The sequence below is a fragment of the Podarcis cretensis genome, assembly GCF_951804945.1.
Source record: "Podarcis cretensis genome assembly, chromosome: 7".
In the NCBI taxonomy this organism is placed as follows: Eukaryota; Metazoa; Chordata; class Lepidosauria; order Squamata; family Lacertidae; genus Podarcis; species Podarcis cretensis.
In genome coordinates this window covers 89,934,580-89,952,352 of record NC_137176.1, presented here as the reverse complement: position 1 = coordinate 89,952,352, position 17,773 = coordinate 89,934,580, and the positions used below count along the sequence as shown (strand labels likewise).

Sequence of the window (17,773 nt, the reverse complement as noted above, 5' to 3'; positions counted from 1 at the left end):
GTGATGGTGCATAGCATCATGGTCTTGTCCTCCATGAATTTGTCCACTCCTCTTTTAAAGCCATCCCAAGATGGAGGCTTTCACTGAATGGATAAAAATAAAGTCATGGGCTAGTGGGCAAGAGAAAAATGATTAAGCAACTCTTTCTGACATTCCTCCACCCACTGCTACTTCTTGGTAAACAGATGTGGTGAAGTTTGGGAACTCTTAGGAAAGTTGTTATCAGAAGCGATGACAGTTGGAGTTCAGCAACATCTGAACCACAGGTTCCCTCACTCCTACTTTAGCTTTATTCAGAACACAATCACTATTACAGCTTTATTGCCAACCATGGGCCTGATGCATTCGGTGCTGGGAGTTCATAGGGTATCCTAAGCTGCACACAACTGCACTACAACTGAGGCAGAGCCCTAGGCAACACACTGCACAACTGGTTTTGCAGTCTTGGACAATCCAGTCATTCAAACCCAGACAATTAGCTGATCATTGTTGTTGTTTAGTAGTTTAGTCGTGTCCGACTCTTCGTGGCCCCATGGACCAGAGCACTCCAGGCACTCCTGTCTACCACTGCCTCCCGCAGTTTGGTCAAACTCATGCTGGTAGCTTGGAGAACACTGTCCAACCATCTCGTCCTCTGTCATCCCCTTCTCCTTGTGCCCTCCATCTTTCCCAGCATCAGGGTCTTTTCCAGGGAGTCTTCTCTTCTCATGAGGTGGCCAAAGTCTTGGAGCCTGAGCTTCAGGATCTGTCCTTCCAGTGAGCACTCAGGGCTGATTTCCTTCAGAATGGATAGGTTTGATCTTCTTGCAGTCCACGGGACTCTCAAGAGTCTCCTCCAGCACCAGAATTCAAAAGCATCATTTCTTTGGCAATCAGCCTTCTTTATGGTCCAGCTCTCACTTCCATACATCACTACTGGGGAAAACCATAGCTTTAACTATACGGACCTTGGTCCGCTGATCATTAGAGATGAATAAATAAATAAAAGAATATGTATATCTGTATGGGTTGTTTTTTTTTTACTCCCCTTTTTGGTGAAGTATAAATTGGCACTCTAGTTAAGGCTAGGGAAATTTCTCAGGGAGGTTACAAGCACACCTACAATTGTCTCACGATGCACAGTAGACCTCATGACTTCCAAATGCCTTCTTATCTCTCCCAGTATTTAAGAGAATGCATAAATGAATTACCACAGAGCATTAGAGTGTGCTGTAGACATCGCTAGGAATGATGAAAAGTAACTATAGATTTATGGTTTCAGACAGAGATACAAATATGCAAATGAGAATACGTATTTATGAATGGAGGAGAGTAGAACCTTTACCTCCAGACTGAGATGTAGATGATTATCAAAAGCAAGAGAGTCAAGGAAGACACTCCACAGCCTACGATTAACGTGACCGAAGGGACGAGCACCTTTTCTGTGTTCTGAAAGAGAGGAAATAAAAACCATGAGTATACTTGAAAGAGCAGGTGACCTACATTCTGCAAGATCTTTCCTGGTGATAATGTGGTAATAAGAATTCAGCATGCGCGATTTCTGACCTGGATATTGTAATTCTGATTCTGCAGACATTAATCCCAAACTCTCCTTCTGTTTGATTCTGCCTGATTTACCTTCTATCAGGGAGGGGGGAAAGCTATTTTGTGGTCAGCATGCACAAAGTTAGTCAGACGGGGAAATAGCTGGATGCAGAAACTCACGGGCAAACCTAGTTGTGAGCAGGTTGAAAAACAATCACGCAACCAAATGAAATCGGCGGTAGGTCTGCTTTGGAGAGTTCATTGCGTACCAAGGGTTTCTGGAAGAAAGGCCATTCTACATACTCCATGCAGATTCTACAAACATATGGGTGAATAGAAAGCTGGAAATCCAGTAGACATAAAATGATAGGCTCCACACACTCCTAGAATTCTTTATTCAGAAATTCACTGATCATTCTTTTGAGAAGAGTTGAAGTGGCCAGAGAGAGACCTTTTAGATAACTGCATCATTCTAGTTCACAGAAGAACTCCAACTCAACCAAGGGGAAAAATCAACACGTTTGTAATGGGCTACACAATGTCAGGATGGTTTCTATGCATGCAGCAGCCATCATGGATGTGACAGAGCTTTAACATCCGATGTGACTCAGTTAGTGGAGTCTGTTCACCTATTCAGCTGCAAGTCACCGAGCAATAACTGCGTAAACGATGCGTGTGGAAATCATGGAATCATAGAGGTGGAAGGACCTCAAAAGTCTATGAGTCAAATTCACCTGTCAATGCAGGAAGTCAACTGAAAGGTGGACAACCAGCCTTGCTTAAAAATGTCAAACAGGGAGCAAAATCAAAGCTAGGCATTACTGAGCACCTGCCAAGGCCCATTTATTTATTTTGCTGCATTTCTACCCAATATTTTTTTCTCCAAGGAGCTGGAAGTGAGGTACAGAGGTTCTCGCTCCTCCTCATTTAATCCCCACAACAATAACCCTGTGAGATAGGTTAGGCAGAGAGGCAGACCTGGCCCAAGGTCACCCAGTGGCCATGTGGGGGGTTGAACCCTGGTCTCTCAGGTCCTAGTCCAACACTAACCACTATTATTATTATTTTGAAAGTGGGTAGTTCTTTTTTAATAAATGTTTATTAGAGATTTAAACAAAACATATTATCAAAAAATATCACATCCTTAATTTTCCCCATTTTCCTCCCTCCCATAAAGGACTTCCCCCTGACTCCCCTCAGTTCCAATCTTTGGTTTCTCTGTGAATCCTGTTCTCTGCATGTTACAAAATTGTATAAATCCTTAAATTGTCTAACTGATTATTGTCAATAAAGAGTTTGTGAGTGTTTATTCAAAACCTGCCAAGGAGTCCAATTCACTTTGTTGCGTCATCAAGTACTTTGTAAAGGGTTCCCATTCATCGTTGAAATCACAGTTGTCCTTGTCCCATTGTTTATGTGTCAATTTCAATTTTGCCAATTCTGCATAATCCATCAATTTCTCTTTCCATGATTCTTTAGTTGGGATTTCTTCGTTCTTCCAACCTTGTGCTATTAAAACTCTTGCGGCCATTGTTGCATACATGAAGATATTTTTCAGCTTTTTTGGCAGGTCTTTTCCTACAATCCCTAACAAAAATGGTTCAGGTTTTTTTTACAAATGTTAGATGGAACATTTTCTTCAATTCATTGTATATCATTTCCCAAATTTTTTTGATTACATTACAATCCCACCACATATGATAAAATGTCCCCTCTTTTTCCTTACACTTTCAACATATATTTGAACTAGTTTTGTACATTTTCCCTAACTGCACTGGTGTCAAATGCCATCTATACGTCAACTTCATATAATTCTCCTTCAACAGGTAACAATCTGTAAATTTTAAATCAGTTTTCCATAACTTTTCCCAATCTTCCATCATAATGTTGTGACCTACATCTTGTGCCCATTTAATCATAACTGATTTTACCTCTTCATCTTTTGTCTGCCATTCTAATAGTATGCTGCATACAGCCTTCAGTAATTTCCATCACTAACCACTAGACCGCACTTCTCATCCTCTTAGCTGCATCTGCCTGCTGCCTCCAAGCACCCAAGCCATGGCTAGAGTGAGGAAAGGCAGCAACAGCTGCCTCACATTCTCCATCAGAGGCTGGATTGGACCCAGAGGAAGGAAGAGGGGAAGTGACTGGCATGTTCAAGTCTTTTTCAAACTTTTGATCAGAACCTCAAATTGAAGATACATTCAAAAAAAAAAAACCATGTACTGGGTTTCCAGGAAGATTTCCCACCCGGCGATGTGAAAACTGAGCAGTGCAACCTTTCGCTCTTCTCACGGCCAGACAAAAAAAGAAGAGAAGAGAAAAACACATTCCGTGGGTATAACAAAGCAAACGTGCTCACAGCTGTGCCTCCCTGACCAGCTTAAACAACCAGCTTAAACAAGGCTTATGATATGAGACTTAAGGAGCTAAACTCTTAAGACTTAAGCTTAGGAGGCTGTGGGGTGACGTGATTGTGGTGCAGATTCATGGTATGTGGAAAAGCTGTGAGACGGAGGGAATGCTCTGGCCTTCACGAAACTCGAAGGGGGCTGGAGCAATCTCTGGTTTTCTCCCTCCCCCCCCCAGTTTAAATGCTTTATTGAAATACAGAGATAACATACACAATGTGCCAAGATGAGAACAATCATAAATCTTAATATGTTTACAAAAAATAGAATAAATTAAATTTATACAATCTTTTTTCCTATCTTTTTTGCTAACATAGAATAGACTTCCTATCATTTCCCAATGCATATAGCCTTTCTGGTGATGGATGTACTTATCATTATTACCTTATTCTTTCTGTATTTTCTAATACCTTCTTACAACAATTCGTACCTTTTTACTTGTTTCTTAACAGTTCGTTTAGACAAGGGTCATTCAGATGCTGCCGTTGATATTGTACCACTGCTATTATTCTGTAGATCTCTCTTGTACACATGCCATTTCTGAATAAATGATTGTCTTGTATTACCTCTTAGTCTGTTAGTCAATTGAGCCATTTCCGCATGTTCCAGTAATTTGCACTGCGACTCTGATATGGAATTGGAAAGGGGGGAAAGTTCCAACCATATCAGAGCAGGGCTGGAACAATCTGGGTTAACTAACCTGTGACCCTCCAGCTCATCATAACTGACTATTGGTCATGCTGGTTGTGGCTGATGAGAGTGTATAGGTATGCACTTTTTTTTGGGGGGGGGGTGAAATGAAATTGACAGAGAATGGGTCCCAGCATGGTGTGGCTTTCTCTCTGACACTCAGGAGGACCAGCCACTGTACTGCACCATGGCCAGCTCTGTGCCTAACCTCCCTTGTGTGGCGATCATACAGGGTCCCGGGCTGTTTCACCGTCTATTGATCCCTGTGCCACCACTTGATTTCTCGCTGCCACCACCCAGGCCCTACCTGGTACAATACTGAGTCCAGTCAGGGTTAAATTGGAACATAAACTTCTGCTTATTTATTGCAGTTTAACAAGTGTGTGGTTTCATAAACGGTATCAGTCAATTACCTTCATGGGGTGCCTATCCAGACCTATAACTTCCGCTACCTGCTCTCACTCACTAAACCACCTCTCAGCTATTTACTTGTCTGCCTAGCCCCTAACTGTTCCTGACTCAGCCTATTTCGTTACACTAACTCAACCTACCCACAACTCTAGCCCAGTTCACTCCCACTCCAACCAACCAACCACCCAACTCCCGATGAACTCCTCAATGAACTCCCACCGAACACCCCCAGAGCTTCTCCCAGAGCTGGTTTTATAGTCCCTCTGACTCCACCCTCTGACTCCACCCCCTGGGTTTTAACTATTTCACCTCCAGCACTCTCATGTTAACGTCACACCTTGCCCCCTAAACACTGAGGGGGCCTGGCCCTCTGCCAGCTGATATTGAGGGGGCCATATACACCTCCACCCCTAGGAGTTGGCACACCTGCTCTCCAGTTTCCTGCTTTACTTCTCGGTCCCATCACCGCCAACTTACAACTCTTCGCCTTTGTCTAAGTTCCAGCTAGTTAACTCACACAGATCCACTTTGCTTTGTTCCCGTTAATGGCTCATCACCCAGCCTATCGCCTCAACAGAGAAAGCTGTATCTTAACACTCGCTGGATCCAAGGGTTCAAAAGGTCTATGCATACAGACTACTTCTCCCCCCTCATCTCAGACTCTGTTGTTTTGATCAAGAACATAAGAAGAGCCCCCTGGATCAGGCCAATGACCCACCTAGCTCATCATCCTGTTCTCACAGTAGCCACCTGGATGCTCCTATGATAAGAATTTTAAGGTCTTAGATGTATGATAAATGTTCATACTTGTACCAACCAAGCACGTACATAGATCAGCAAAGGAAGACCGACCTGAAACCATTTTTGATTCCCAAACTGACCAAATGTTTTCTCTGCAAGGTCAAAGGAAAATGGAAAAGCCTCCCCATTGTCTTTTCCTTCACAGATCCTGTCTTAAGGGCACATTTAAGATATGGATAGGGTGTGAGCCTGTGACCTGGCTCAGGAACTAAGTATTTATCATTACAAAAGACTGGCCAGGCTCCCCAGGGTATCCAATCAAGTAAGCATTTAACAGGTAAGCTGCCAGACAGGAGATAAACAACAACAGGAGATAAACAATGCACTCAGATTTCTGCTGTAGACCACCCTTTCTGTGATGTAGCTATGATGTGTCTGGGGGGTGATCTTGAACTCCAGGGCAGGCAATTTAAAATGTCTATATAAGGGCGGACACACCTTAGTTCTGGTTCCTCCTCCTTTCCTGCGTGTGAGGGGAGCACCCTGTTGCAACAGATGAATAAAGATCAGGCTTACTAGCTGCTTTGCTTCTCAATATTCTCTGGTTGGCCTCTGTTATTTTCTCCTACCAATAGGGAACCCACATAAGGACTCTATATGGGCTCTTGGATACCCCATAAGGGGGGAAAAGGGCAGATTTTTGTTTACAACACCCCCAGAGCAGGTTCTGAGCACAACACTATTCTCCCCACTTCGCAGCAACTGGTATTCAGAAACATTACTGCCTCTCAGCATGGTGGCAGAGCACTGCCACCACGGCTGTTAGCCGGCAACAGCCAATAGATCAAGCGGTTCGTACACTTTCTACTTAAAATCAATAAGTGCATCAGTTTGGAGATTCTACTGTTTGACCTCTCCGAAGCCCAGGAGGAGCAGCAGCAGCAACAAAACATGACCTCTGTTTACAACGGAGTAGCTCATCTTCCTTGGCACATGAGATCCTGGGCTCATGCGCCACCTCATTCCCTTACGGCTGTGCATTGGTGCTGCCAGGTTACTTCAAAGTGCACTAGCAGGGAGGGTAGCAAGAGTGTGAGAGGCACCTCTTTGTGTCTCCCTCCCCCCAGTTCATATGATGCTGTAAGAATGGGGAGAGAAGCATGGGGGCTTTCAATCAATGCTTCCAACTAGGGTGGAAGTAATGGCTGCTGCTGCTGCTCCTGCCTGGGGGCTGAGAGCTGTCTCTGCTCTTAAATAACCTGCCTGGGAGCAGAGAAAGATGTTCGGCTTTCGCCTCCCCATCTTTCCCCTCGCCTTCCTTTTCTTCTGCATTGCCCTGCTTGCTTTCCTCGTCCTCTATTCTATTTTTTTAAAAAAATATATTTATTAAAGTTTTGAAAGTTACAGAAAGGAAAAAGAAAAAGAATTAAACATAACAAAACCATACAATACAATACCAAAACAAAAATATTACATATACATAACAAAAATAAAACAAAATCAATTAAAAAAAGAAAAAAAACCACAACCCATACTTTCATTGTTATTAACTTTCTTTTACTTGTTTCAGCGACCTCCTCACACCTCCCTCCTTCTGTATTCCACTTTGATTAATTGTTTCAGCAAATCCTTTCCATCTTCCTCAAACTTCTGTCCTATCATTTAACTTAACCAATTCTAACATTATTTTTTCCTTTAATCCAATTACAATCTATTATATTTAATTCTTTATAACATTTCTGCTAAAGCCATGTAACTTCATTCCAACATCTTTCTAACATTCCTTAATTTTACAATATTTCTGTAGGTAATCTTTAAATTTCTTCCAATCTTCTTCCACCGACTCTTCTCCCTGGTCTCGGATTCTGCCAGTCATTTCCGCCAGTTCCATGTACCTCGTCCTCTATTCTAAGCCATTTTTTATTTATTTCCTCCCAGATCTCAGTTCTTTTCTTCCTTCACAACCCGCTCCCTGCCCCCTCCTCCACCAGTGCATGGAAGATGGGAACTTACATGGAAGATGGAGCAAGCTTGTTTTTGTGGGAATGTTCAGGGAGGCAGGAGAGGATATATTGTTTGATTATAGCCTTTTCCAACTTGTGTAAACAAGTTCACAATTTAGCAGAGTAACATTCCCCCTTTCTAAACTCGCAGCGGATGCATTTGCTCAGGCTCACTAAAGCCTCTATAATAACTGTTCTGGTATTTCACCCTTAAAGGTAAAGGTAAAGGTACCCCTGCCCGTACGGGCCAGTCTTGACAGACTCTGGGGTTGTGCGCCCATCTCACTTAAGAGGCCAGGGGCCAGCGCTGTCCGGAGACACTTCCGGGTCACGTGGCCAGCGTGACATCGCTGCTCTGGCCAGAGCCAGAGCCAGAGCCGCACACGGAAACGTCGTTTACCTTCCCGCTGGTAAGCGGTCCCTATTTATCTACTTGCACCCGGAGGTGCTTTCGAACTGCTAGGTTGGCATGCGCTGGGACCGAGCAGCGGGAGCGCACCCCGCCGCAGGGATTCGAACCGCCGACCTTTCGATCGGCAAGCCCTAGGCGCTGAGGCTTTAACCCACAGCGCCACCTTACTCCCTCATAAAAGATAAGACACAATGCTGTCTTCTATAAAAGTATAAAAAGAGTCTACTCACATTCTGTTCACAGTCAGATCCCAGAAGGCAGACTTAGCTTAGAAAAGTAACATACACCTGGAAACTGTCTCATAAGGAGACAGTCCCTCTGTCCTCTTTTGGCTGGAGGCCAAGAGAGCATCTTTGGCTAAGCAGATGTTACTTCTTCAATGCATGTGGTCAAAGAGAGCGAGATGGCTGTTTTGCCCTGTGCTTTTGTTGTTACCAGCGCAGGTGAGGCCACGCTCACCTCTAGTCACATGCAGAGGAAGTCTGTCCCAGCCCAGAAGGAAACAGGAAGTTTACCTGCTGGCTGGACAAATATTCCTCCCCATGTTCATTCTAGGAATGTTGTACTTGACGGCTCTTGTGTTTCTCATCCCACAGTTTTCTCCCACTCTGGAGGGTAGGACCCAACCAATGGTTTCAATTTACAAGAAAGGATGTTCCAACTAAACACCAGGAAGAACTTTCTGATAGTAAGAGCTGTTTCACAGTGTAATGGTCTCCTGTGGGAGGTGGTGGACTCTCCTTCCTTGCAGGTTTTAAAGCAGAGGTTGGACGGCCATCTGTCATGGATGCTTTAGCTGAGATTCCTACACTGCAGGGGGCTGGACTAGATGACCCCACGGGGTCCCTTCCAACTCAACAGTTCCGTGATTCTATGATATCCTTCCGCTCCATGAATGCATCTACTGTATTTAGATAGTGAAATGTTAGTTTCTCCCCCATTGTTACTATTAGTATTATTTATGCATTATTTTCTCCATTTTCTGTGTGTTAAATTTGCAAATTAAAAAAATTAGAAAAAGGTAAGGGAGACGAAAGAAAGAGAGAAAGAAAGAAAGAAAGAAAGAAAGAAAGAAAGAAAGAAAGAAAGAAAGAAGCTCATGCTACTGCCAGTTTTGATGACGGTGAATCTCATTCCCCAAGAAACATAGCTGTCAACTTTTCCCTTTTCTTGCGAGGAATCCTATTTGGAATAAGGGAATTTCCCTTTTAAAAAGGGAAAAGTTGACAGCTATGCCAAGAATCTCTTGGAGAATGCCTACCCTTGACAGAGAAATTGGGGAAAACATTTGTGGTTTTTCTTGGTCCACAAGTAGAGCGGAAGATTTTGAGAGATCATTTGTGCACAGCTTTAGCCTAAGTGTCAGGTCCTGTCACTTTCCTGAGCGGCTCTATGAGTGAAGACAGATGCAAAAATGTCTAAAGAATCGGTACTTGCTTGAAAGTGCCTTGATCATAGCACCATGTTGCAGTAATGGAATCTTGTGGTCATCGGCGGACAGTAGCATCATAACAGTGACCCTGTGGTCAAGAACTTCCTGTCCAGCTGTGATCACTGCATCACAGGGGGGCTGAACTATATGACCCCAGGGATCCCTTCCAACCCTACAATCCCGTGATTCTATTATTCTGTGTACGGCCTTATCAGCCAAAGCTCGTAAAAGGCACTACTAGGGAGAAATCCTACACATAGTCAGCTGGAGTAAAGCAAGCCAGTGTAACTGAAGTCAGCGTAAAGTTAACACCAGATCCAAACTCCAATCAGCCGTGGGGCTATTGGAAGCTGAGCAGGTCTAAGCCCGGCAGAGGATAAACAAGCCTTTAAAGGGGCATTGGAATTACACCACCCTTTTCTCCATCTCCACCTTGTCCCCAGAATGTCCCCTTTCCAGGGTTTGCACTGGTTTAAGATTCACCAAGCTCAGCCCAACCTATAGATGGGCAGGAACCGCGGGTAGATGGCTGGTTCCCACGGCCGACTTGAGTCATAGCTCCACCCTCACCCCCATCTGGTGTCAGAAGAGATTTGAGCATGGAGGATGAGAGTTCAGGTCAGGGGGCAGAGGGGGCCATGTGATGGCGGATCTATACCATACTAGACCGGCAGCAGCAGCAAGCGGGAAGCAAGGAGCAGTGGGCTGGGCTCCTCATTAGGTGCACCAACACCAACTCAACCACCATTTTGGGATGACCAAGCTTGAATTACGGGGAAAATATGTCCTGTTTGAAATCCAAATGGGACAATGGAAACATCTGTCGAAAAACAGGGCAATCCCGTTTTTCTAGGGACAATTGGCAACCCTAATGAAATGTAAAGGTGAAGGGACCCCTGACCGTTAGGTCCAGTCGTGGCCGACTCTGGGGTTGTGGTGCTCATTTTGCTTTATTGGCAGAGGGAGCCGGCGTAGAGCTTCTGGGTCATGTGGCCAGCATGAATAAGCCGCTTCTGGCGAACCAGAGCAGCGCACGGAAACGCTGTTTACCTTCCCGCTGGAGCGGTACCTATTTATCTACTTGCACATTGACATGCTTTCGAACCGCTAGGTTGGCAGCAACTGAAATGTATCTGTAGCTGAACTGAACAAATATTCCCACTCTCTCTCCTTGTCTTTAAATGACGCTGATTAAATAAGCATAAAAATGATTAGTCACAACTAAGATGTCTCAAACTGCTCTGCAGCAACAAACGCAGAAAGAAGGAATCATCAAAATCAGATACGAAAACAGCAATAAACAGAAACTTAAATACTCATCTGGAAATACCTTTAAAAGCAACCAGACCTTCCTTTGTTCCCTGTAAAGCTTTCGGTACATTAATGGGATTGTACTGATTAATTAAAATAGTCACCATCGTCCTTGACAACACGCAGAAAGATAAAAATCCTCCTGGGCTCCCCAGGCGACGTATTTCAGAGCCCATCTCATTAAGCAAAGCTCTTAGTTTGCTCCACTAGAATGATAAGCTAAAGTCTCTTCCCTTTTTCCGCAAGCAGAGGGGCTTATCTGAAGTACCTCTAGGCATTTAGTGACTCCAGCCATGTTTGCCAGCCATGGCACTGCTACCCTTTCAGAATTAATTGGCATTTCCTCAAACAAAATGTGGACTGAATCACGGCTACCCTTCGAAGTTCTTGCTCTCCAAATGTTGTAATACATCTTGCAAAAAAAGGAGGGGAGTTGCATAAAGATGTATGTTTTTATTTATTTGCATTTACCTTCCACCTTAGGGACGCGTGTGGCGCTGTGGGTTAAACCACAGAGCCTAGGACTTGCCGATCAGAAGGTCGGCGGTTCGAATCCCTGCGATGGGGTGAGCTCCCGTTGCTCGGTCCCAGCTCCTGCCAACCTAGCAGTTCGAAAGCACCTCAAAGTACAAGTAGATAAATAGGTACCGCTTTGGCGGGAAGGTAAACGGCGTTTCCGTGCACTGCTCTGGTTTGCCAGAAGCGGCTCAGTCATGCTGGCCACATGACCCGGAAGCTGTACGCCGGCTCCCTTGGCCAATAAAGCGAGATGAGTGCTGCAACCCCAGAGTCGGTCACGACTGGACCTAATGGTCAGGGGTCCCTTTACCTTTACATCTCCCACCTTTTTATCCAGCGCTTCACGGTTCAACCCCCCCTCCCCATTTATTTCCCACAACACACCTGCGAGGTAGGCTACGCTGGCAGTCAGGCAGGGGATAGTTGTATTATTGATATGCCACACATCTAACTGGGTTGTCCCAGCCACTCTGGGTGGCTTCCACCAAAATGTAAAAAAAAAAAACAAAACACAATAAAACATCAACTAATAAAAACTTTCAGATACAGCTTCAAGGCTGAATGGGGTTGTTTTTACTATTTATTTTTTTATTAAAGATTTTCTTGATTTACAAAAGTGTGTGCAGTGTCTCTCTCTCGTATATTTTTCCCCCCATGTAACATTTTTACAAATCAGTTTCATTTGTTGAGACATTGGGAAGAAAAGGGGGAAAGAGGTGGGGGGGAGATGGGGGTGGGGGGGTCAGGTGGCGATGTTTCTATTTTACTTAATATATGTGGGGTTTGGTGTCAGTGTCGCTTATGCAGGTTCTTTGCTGTTCGCTTGTGTTCCTTTGGTGATGAGAGAGGTTGGGGGCTGGCCTAGGGTATGGTTGTTCATTTGTGGTTGGCTGTGGTGGTCTTTGTTTTCATGTGTGAGAGGGGTGTGTGTGTGTTTTGGATCAGGTTAGCCATATTGATTTGTATGCCGTTGGTGGATTATTGTCATTGTCTTGTTTGGCTGTGTATGTGATAAAGGGGAGCCACACCAGGGTGAAGGCGTCTTCTATTTATCCCCGTGTCAGTTTCAGTTTAATGGTTAATTTTTCTAGTAAGGCTGTTTCCCATACTATTTGGAGCCATTGGTCCAGGCTTACTTCTGACAGCTCTGAATGGGGTTGTTGTTTTTGTTTGTTATTATGGTATGTAAATTTGTTGTTTTATGTTGTAAACCGCCCTGTGTTCTTCAGATGAAAGGCAGTACAGTGGTGCCTCGCAAGACGAAAAGAATCCGTTCCGTGATTCTCTTCGTCTAGCGGTTTTTTCGTCTTGCGAAGCAAGCCCATTGACAGCTTAGCGGATTAGCGCTATTAGCGGTCTAGCGGCTTTTAGCGATCAGCTGTTAAGCGGCTTATCAGCGGATCCGCTGATAAGCGGCTTAGCGGCTTAGGAAAAGGGGGGGAAGGGGGGGAAACCCGCGGGAACTCGCAAGACATTTTCGTCTTGCGAAGCAAGCCCATAGAGAAATTCATTTAGCGAAGCGCCTGCAAAATGGAAAACCCTTTCGTCTAGCGGGTTTTCCGTCTTGCGAGGCGTTCGTCTTGCGGGGCACCACTGTATAGAAATTGAATGAATGAATGAAAACTCTGGCCTCCCAGGTCCTAATCCAACACTCTAATCACTAGTTACACTGACTGTATTATTATTAGTGAAAATTACATTACCAAAAAAAAAAAGTACATCTTTTTAGGGGGAAATGCTTTTTAAAATGTGTGTGTTGGGCAAAATTGCATATGAAAGCACATAATGAGAAATTCACACTACAGTGCTGTCTCTCCCCCCCCCCCCAAGCAAGCATATGCAGAAATGTCGTGAGATAAATTTAAGATTTAAAATTAACATGAACCGATTAGTCCATTCCTCTAATTAGAAATGTGTGTTGAGAGGAAATGCTTTTTTAATAGAAAAAATAGGTGTTTAAATTCACATCACAATGCAAATGTTTGCTCTGCATTAAAATAAATAAATCACAGATTTAATTAATCTAGTGAAGAGACAGAACTGATTTATAGGTGAAAACGAGTGAAAGAGGCATGGACCAGAAATAGACTAATTTGCCTGTCCCAATTAGTGACTCCATCTGGAGATGGTAAACAAGTGAAAGTGGGGTGCTGAAATATAGGTCCAAGTTTTAATCTTAACTTCTTCTATCTCTTGGCCTTGAGAAAGGAAAATACTCATGTTTCCTTACTGGTGACGGCAAAAGTTACAACTTAATATAGGCTGCATCTATGCCCTCCATCTGAAACACATTTGTATAATTTTAATAGTTGCATCTCCCCTCAAGAAATATCATGGAAGCTGTAGATTGCTCAGGGTCTCCTAAAAATACTCAACACCCTTAATGAATCACAGTTCCCATGTTTCTTTGGGGGAAATCGTGACTTTTAAAAGATGCAAACTTCAGCCACAAGAGCAAAAGTAGCTGATAAAGGTCTCAAAGCAGCTACAGACCCTCCAGATGTCCCTATTTTCCAGGGAGGAGTCCCAAATTAACAGTTTCTGATTTGATCCCAGAATGTCCCGCTTTTCCTCAAGACGCCCCTATTTTCACTGGAGAAATATTGGAGGCCAAGGAGTTATGCAACCCTTGAGCCAAGGAGAAAAGTATCTACATGATCTTTAGAAGACATCTGAAGGTACAGTCATACCTCGGATTGAAGTTGCTTCAGGTTTCACCATTTGCGCATGCACAGACGGTCAAAATGATGTCACGCGCATGCGCGGAAGCGGTGAATCGCGACCCACACACGTGCAGATGCAGGTTGCGTTCGCTTCTGGGTGCAAATGGGGCTCCGGAACGAATCCTGTTCGTATCCAGAGGTACCACTGTATAGGGAAGTTTTGTAAACCTTTAATGTTTCATTATGTTTTTATATACAGTGGTACCTCAGGTTACACATGCTTCAGGTTACAGACACTTTAGGTTACAGACTCTGCTAACCCAGAAATAGTATCTCGGGTTAAGAACTTTGCTTCAGGATGAGAACAGAAATTGTGCGACAGAGGGAGGCCCCATTAGCTAAAGTGGTGCTTCAGGTTAAGAACAGTTTCAGGTTAAGAACGGACCTCCAGAATGAATTAAGTTCTTAACCCGAGGTACCACTGTATGTTGGAAGCCACCTAGAGTGGCAAGGGCAACCCAGTGAGATGGATGGGGTATAATAATAATAATAATAATAATAATAATAATAATGGAACAGGACATCCTGATTTTCATCAGAGAAATGTTGGAGGGTATGCTGTTACCCAGACTGTTTTACTTGGAAACTTTAGGCTTCCCCCAAAGGATCTTGGGAAGTGCTGTTTGTTAAGGATGCTGCGAGTCATTTTGTTGTTGTTTAGTCATTTAGTTGTGTCCGACTCTTTGTGACCCCATGGACCAGAGCACGCCAGACACTCCTGTCTTCCACTGCCTCCCGCAGTTTGGTCAAACTCATGCTGGTAGCTTCGAGAACACTGTCCAACCACATTGAAACAACAGCATAAACAGCATAAACTGTCTCTATTTGCAGGGGGCAATATTTTTGGAAGCTTTAGCTCACCAATCCCTGCCCTTCTGTCGGAAGGACCCACACACCTAAGATCTCCCACCTAAACATAATTTCTATGTCTCGGTGCATCTATTCCCAGGCAGGACATCAGCTGGGTCTTCTGCATCATCGCTGGGAATCCTAAATGGTTTGGGGGTTCTTTGGCAGCAGAGTTGAGGGGAAGCATCTGTGATTCTGGCTCTGACAGGGGAGCATCTCTGGGAAAAGGAACACCAGACAGGTGTCATTCTTTGCTCAACAATTCCCCTATCATCACTCAGTGTTTAATGTAACGAGAACTGACACTTGGCTCTCACTGTCATGTTTCTCTGAGCCAGGCACCCGAGCCAGCGGCATACTGGGGACCTGGATGCAGATGGTGCTTTCTGCTGCAAAAGGGCTCAGCTTGCTCCCCTCTCCTGAGCAAGCAGAAGTTGGCGAGGCTCTTGTTTTGGGGATGTGAGCGAAACATCAAGGGCTGGCCCTTAGGACACGTGCTGGGAGAAGAGAGAAGCCTGCAGGCTCCATGCTGCTGTAACAACAAACTCTGCCCACTTCAAAGCCCACTGGTTTGGACGGAGGCTGTGATGGATTTTCAGAGATTCTCTGTGTCTTTCAGGAAAAGCCAGACACCACTTCTGAGTTAGGACAGCGGAATCATGACAGTTTTGGTTTCCCCCCATCTCTGATCTTCCCATTCCATTCTCCATAATCCCACATCTTCTGATTTTCTTAGGTGTCCTCATGAAAATACACTTGTTTAATGCAACATGTGAACATCCCTTGCACTTGCGGAGAGATACACCGTTCCTGTGTTTAGCTGAAATTCCTACACTGCAGGGGGGTTGGATTAGATGACCCTCAGGGTCACTTTCAATGCCACCATTCTGCGTGAAGAACAACCTTTTGCCATTTCCCTCCATGCTGAAATTTTGTTTCTAAGTTCCTCTGTACAGTGGTACCTCAGGTTAAGTACTTAATTCGTTCTGGAGGTCTGTTCTTAACCTGAAACTGTTCTTAACCTGAAGCACCACTTTAGCTAATGGGGCCTCCAGCTGCCACCACACCGCTGGAGCACAATTTCTGTTCTCTTCCTGAAGCAAAGTTCTTAATCTGAAGCACTATTTCTGGGTTAGCGGAGTCTGTAACCTGAAGCGTATGTAACCTGAAGCATTATGTAACCAGAAGTACCACTGTACACTGATACCACCAGATCTATAAATATCAATAAAGCAGTAATAAGCTGGTTTTCTTTTTTCTTTTTTAATAAAATAGACTTGGAAAGCTCTTACAGTCTTTCGCTCTAACCAACATCTTGTTTCATCTTTTTCCCCCCCTATATTGCGCTAAATCTGATAACTCTAGATCGCAGAGAGTGTAAAAGCACCCGCTCATTGGAAGCCTGCTTGCAGAAGTTTAAAAGTCCCTTTCCTGCACATGTTTGTCGGTCTTAACAGGCCATTCCACATAATTATAGTAAATAAAATGGACCCAGAGAGCTATCTTAATGCTGCGCTATTCATTAACAATTACTATGTCCTTACTCTCCACGAAGCAAACTCCGTGGGGATAGCAAAGCAATTTGTGCTTGGTAAACGGCTCAGGCGTTGTGCTCTCAGACGTAACGCCGCACATCGCTAATAAGTAGGGAGATTCAAAGATTTTCCAATCTTTTGCAGGGACGTGAAGAAACCATGTTAAGAATAAGGCCTCTAGTGTATTCATCAGCAATGGTGTGTGTTTGGGGTAGCAGTGCAGGCAGAGCAAAGCCATCATCACTAGTAGCCTATGATTCCTTTATCCTCCTTTTTTTTTATCCTCCATGAATTTGCCTAACCCTCTTCTAAAAACATCTAGCCTGAGAGCCATTTTTGCCTCCTGAGGAAGCGAGTTCCACAGTGTAACCACGCATTGTGTAGAGAGTATTCGTTTAATTTTATTTGTCCTTCAGCTTTGTGTTTTTGATGTTTTTTTAAATTTATTTTGTAAGCCGATTAGAACTATCTTTATGTTAGGCTGTCTATAAATTGATTCAATAATAACAGACTGTAGGGGATGCTCCTCTGCCTTTTTATATCTTTCCTGACTTTCCTTGCTCTTGCCAGAATTGAGGGATCTGCTCTTGGCACTTTATTCGGCTGATGTGCAGATTGGGGTTTAGATCTCCACCACCTTTCACACTTCCCAAATCCCAAATCCTTCAACAGAGTTCTCAGAAAACCTAAACGGCCTCAGCCCAGTATACCTGAAGGAGCGTCTCCACCCCCATCATTCTGCCTGGACATTGAGGTCCAGCTCCAAGGGCCTTCTGGTGGTTCCCTCACTGCAAGAAGTGAGGTTACAGGGAACCAGGCAGAGGGCCTTCTCGGTGGTGGCACCCACCCTGTGGAACACCCTCCCATCAGATGTCAAAGAGATAAACATTTACCTGACATTCAGAAGACATCTGAAGGCAGCCCTGTTCAGGGAAGTTTTTAATGTGTGACATTTTAGTGTATTTTTAATCTTTGTTGGAAGCTGCCCAGAGTGGCTGGGGAAACCCGGACAGATGGGCGGGGTACAAATAAATTATTATTATTATTATTATTATTATTATTATTATTATTATTATTATATTGCAAGAAAATATCTGCACATAAACCCATATTCAGAGAATAGGAAAGTATTTTGAAATGTTTCAAAATGTTTATTTCTAAGTAGTCAGGGTGGTGTAGTGACTAGAGGGTTGGAACCGGACATGGGAG

At 44.1% G+C, this 17,773-nt stretch overlaps 1 protein-coding gene across 5 annotated transcripts in view; it reads right to left on the bottom strand.

The window, feature by feature from the left end:
* The window catches only part of ADGRB1 (adhesion G protein-coupled receptor B1), a 421,483-nt gene that overhangs the window by 78,778 nt on the left and 324,932 nt on the right, over window positions 1-17,773 (bottom strand). For all 5 annotated transcript variants that reach the window (XM_079984142.1, XM_079984141.1, XM_079984145.1 and 2 more), the window contains exon 19: window positions 1,325-1,428. In XM_079984142.1, the coding sequence (XP_079840268.1) occupies window positions 1,325-1,428 (104 nt within the window). The remainder of the gene's footprint in view (window positions 1-1,324; window positions 1,429-17,773) is intronic.